The sequence below is a fragment of the Chaetura pelagica genome, unplaced genomic scaffold (genome assembly GCF_000747805.2).
Source record: "Chaetura pelagica isolate M959 unplaced genomic scaffold, ChaPel_1.0 scaffold127, whole genome shotgun sequence".
NCBI classification, from domain to species: Eukaryota; Metazoa; Chordata; class Aves; order Apodiformes; family Apodidae; genus Chaetura; species Chaetura pelagica.
Genome location: NW_009953923.1, coordinates 2,077,173 through 2,081,327, shown reverse-complemented (window position 1 = coordinate 2,081,327; position 4,155 = coordinate 2,077,173). Strand labels below are relative to the sequence as shown.

The 4,155-nt window shown below is 39.4% G+C and overlaps 1 protein-coding gene across 1 annotated transcript in view; it reads right to left on the bottom strand.

Moving 5' to 3' along the window:
• Positions 1–901: 901 nt before the first annotated feature.
• The window catches only part of GATAD1 (GATA zinc finger domain containing 1), a 6,478-nt gene continuing 3,224 nt past the window's right edge, over positions 902–4,155 (bottom strand). The window contains exons 2-4 of the mRNA XM_010001586.1: positions 3,778–3,837; positions 2,053–2,236; positions 902–1,338 (exon numbers count right to left, since the gene is read on the bottom strand). Coding sequence (XP_009999888.1) covers positions 1,148–1,338; positions 2,053–2,236; positions 3,778–3,837 — 435 coding nt within the window. The 3' untranslated portion in view covers positions 902–1,147. The remainder of the gene's footprint in view (positions 1,339–2,052; positions 2,237–3,777; positions 3,838–4,155) is intronic.

Genomic DNA, 4,155 nt, shown 5'->3' with positions numbered 1-4,155 from the left:
AAAAATATTAAAAGGCTGAAAAGATCTGTACATATAAATTTAAGGCCACTTCCAGCTCATCCTTCATAGGCAGCAGGAACCATGAACCCCAAGGAATTCAGGCCATACAAGCATATCTTCCAGTGTCTGGAGCTGACTGGCCTGTAAAAAGTTCAGTGCAGAAAACATTAACATTGGCATTTTACTATGTGGCATTTTTTCAAATTCTGCTGTTTAAATATTTTCAATGGTATATTGAGAAACTGTCAGTATAGAAAAACTAGTCTTTATTTCCTTTATAAAATTTTGTTTTCATTTGAATTGCTTGAGGGGTCTTTCTTATCATCATTAATTGCAAGGACTGAAAAAACAACTGAAGTCAATTTTAAGAGACCAAGCTAATACACACACAAATAGTAAAAACGTGAAACTCAAATCATACATCAGTGTTGCTTGCTCAGGAAAAAAAAAGAGGATGCCAGGATGGCAAAGCCAAGTAACACTAATTTTTAAATCTGCATTCAGCTTTCCAATAAATGTATCCCCTTATATAAGCAAAGTTTAGCAGAAAGCAACAAACATAGGCCCATGTTTTGGTTTCAGCTGAAGAAAATTCCCTTAAAACGTGATTGTTAAATACAGCACTGCCTTGCACATGCAGGTTTTAGTCAGAAGAGAAATTTATGTAGATCAGTCCTTTAAAGTGTAATAGAAATCTGTTAACTGCATCACTGCCCAAGTTTAGTGTTTGTTTGAAACTAGTCTTCAATTTTTTAAGAAGAAAAAGCCCTGCAGTCACAGGTAACTAAATTAAACAAACATATAAAGTGCTGGATGATTAAGAGGATGTCTTTTTACTCCTTTTCTGGAAAGTATGAACACTAAAGGTAACTTTCAGAAGTGACTTATTTGCTCACCGAAGTCGAAGATGACTTGAGAGTTGTGGCTTTGTCCCAAAATGAGCAATAATGTCTAAAGAACAGGACACAGAAATGACGCATCAAATGGAAAGAAAACTTCCACTTTGAAGATCTGCTATAATTTAAAATAAATACCATAATCCATAAAGTAAAATGAATATTTTATAATTTTTTTAAACTTCTTGCATGGTGTTCACAGACCTGAGAACACACCCAAAATAACTTGTCAAAAGTATTTCTTAAAAAAATTATAAATTATTTGCAACAGTTTCTTTAATGGAGATTGCAGGAGTAGGTCCCACATGAGTCCATATATAGCCCTTCTCTGGTCTTGTAGGTACAGTAGGGAAGGGAGATGATCGGGATTTGAAATATTCTGAAGGTGCATGACAAACAAATTCTAAATATTCCATTTTTCTTGGGAGATCTTCTTCTGGTCCTAGGAAAAAAAAAATGCTGTTCAAAGACAAAATTGAAAGGCATAAAATTACAGTACCCAGGATTTAAAAAATAAGCAATGACAGCCATTGTCCCTTAGAGAATGTGTGTTTTAAATCAGCAACTTCTCTGGCAAATCAGCTTTGAATAGTTGGCAAAAAATCTCCGCCTTGAGTTTCCCTCCCCCCAGTTTGAACCACTCAGTTGTTTGAGTGAAGTACTTTAGAAAATATATTTTAAAGAGACAGTACTTGCAGCATGGCTGTCAAGAGGACTTTTCAGAATCATTAAAGATTTTATAATCAGTGGCAGAACACTATGCCAGTGCTTGCACACTATGTATTTTATGTACCTAAGATGAAGATCAGCTAATTCAGGTAACTTTAAAAGCAACAGCTTGGAGTAACTTTAAGAGCAACAGCTTGGACTGGTATATCAGGTTTATAATGCAATAACTTTGAATCTATCTATTAAGTAATAATTTGATCTTTAAAGTTGCAAGACCATAATTGTGCCCATGAGCACAAATGCTAAGATATTTATACTTGACTGCATCAAGCTTATTGAAGTAAATGAGATGCTTACAAGATTAGGGTTTAAATGTGGAAATTGCATTAATGATCTTAACAAGCCAAGAAGTTAATTTAAAAAATACAACTCTGCATTAGTCTAGGCACGTATAAGTAGCTGTATAAAATAAAGGCTTAGAGATTACCTATGATATAGGATGCTGGGTCAAAGCAATCTTTGGGGCTGGCCTGCGTAGGGATGAGCCAGGTTAGTGCAGCACTTTTTTCACAGTATTGGTCCTGAATAAACCCGCGGATCTGAGCATAGTATGTTTTCCCATCCTGCTCATCGATCACTGAAACAACATCTCCAATTTGATAGTATACACCCTAGAAAACATACAAGTGATAATTAACAATCTGACTTTAGAAGATTCACTTGCTGATTCTGACTCGTATCTTAAGTATCAGTATCTTAAATTACCTCAAACTACCCCAATCTTGAAAGACAACCTGAATTCAGCCACATGCAAAAGACCAGCAGGGTACAACAGAGCAGCCATCAGCACTGCTTGTGCACAGCCACCCAGTGTCTAGGAGCCTGAGTTCGGTCCCAGAACTGCTAGACAGGCCATTTCACATGGTCTCTGCCCACCAAATGTCTCAGAAAGAACATGGCCTCATCTGTCTTCAAAGACACAGCTCTCTCAGCCACTCCACATCCTCTCCCAGGACTGCCACACCTCCTGTCTGCAGAGGGGTGACGGTCCCAATCTGTTGGAGGTCGGAGGGTGCGACAGTACCCTCTAGAAAGAGTAACTGTAGTAATTTCCTTGTCTGTGCAGGGAAAGCAGCTTTCTGCCTAGGAAGTTCACTCATCTGAGTGCAAAGGAGGTCCAAAACGCATATCCACCTTCCATGGTGCTCTGCAACGTGAGGCTGGCAAGCAAAGGCAACTCACGCCCTGTTACCGCAGCACTGTGCAGGGTCTGCACTGTCAGTATCAGCTTGCCAAGCTTCACCCAGGAGGGTTTTGTTTTTAAAAAAGACAGAAAGAACATAAAAAACCCAACCCTTCTCACCAATGCAGCCAAGTACGAAAACAGAAACATTTTGCATAGAGATCAGGTTAAAGAAAACTTTTTACATAATTCTTAGGAATTTCTGAAAAAACCTGAAACAAGCAAGAAAAGACATTAACCCTTCTCTGAACTAGACAACAGCAAAGGATGTTGGACATGAAGCATTAGGTCTCTACAGAGCATACAGAAACTCTGTCTACCACTTCTCCTCTGGCTGTGCAGTCTCCCAGTGGCTATCCTGACCTTAAGGGAAAAAGACATATCAAGTGGTTTGTAGTACCAGGAAACAATGGCAAATTTGAGAACTTTAAAAGGCTAACGCCTTGGCATAAAAATGCTCTCAAGTATGACTGCAAGAAGGCAGCTTCTGCTTTCATTGCTATAGACAACAGAACTCATTCCCAGTGTGTTTGAGAACACTCCTCTGAAACAGGAGCGAGGTTAGACATTAGGGCAACACAACCCATCCCCTCTACCAGCAATATTCTCTGCACATAAGGTAAGAAACATCACACGCATTTAAATAATCAACTATAGTAACTTTTACTTGACCTCTGCATGGTGAAAGTTAAGTTTAAAAACCTCAATTGCAATAACTACCAGGGAAACCAGATGCATCTTTTTCTTGGAAGGAAAAAAACGGTACAGTGAGAACTCTGTAAACTACTGTGGTAATAATCTGCCTGGCAGGACTTAACGCAGAGCAAAATGCTACACAGCTTCTAGGCAAGGGAGAACAGTGTCTGTGAACAAACACAACCTCACTGCTTTCACCATCCGTGGCAATTTCTGAAATTGGAAACAGAAACAGCAGGATCTTTTTTGCAAGCAGATTTGCATAAACCATACCTTATAAAAGATTGATTCTGCTGTAATTATAGTGGATACAGACTCAGGAGCCTTGATGGGCTATGGAAAGAACACAGAAATGGGAGATCAGGAGAGTTAAACCACCCATATATTACAAACCCAGGTTTTTGTTTGGTTTTTTTTCCCCTTTTAGACAACACAGTGACACATGATCTTTTTAGAATATTGGCAAACACAAGAAATCGGGTGCAAACAACTCAAACATTTGCACTTTTGAAAGTTTGAAAACACTAAATTGACACGCCTGGTTCCTACCTGCCCAAAGCTCCTTCCCTCAGGAAACGGGCCCGGAGGGCGGGACGCGCAGGCCCGTGCTGCGGGGGATAAACTGGCAGTGACCGCAGCCGCTTCCCGCCC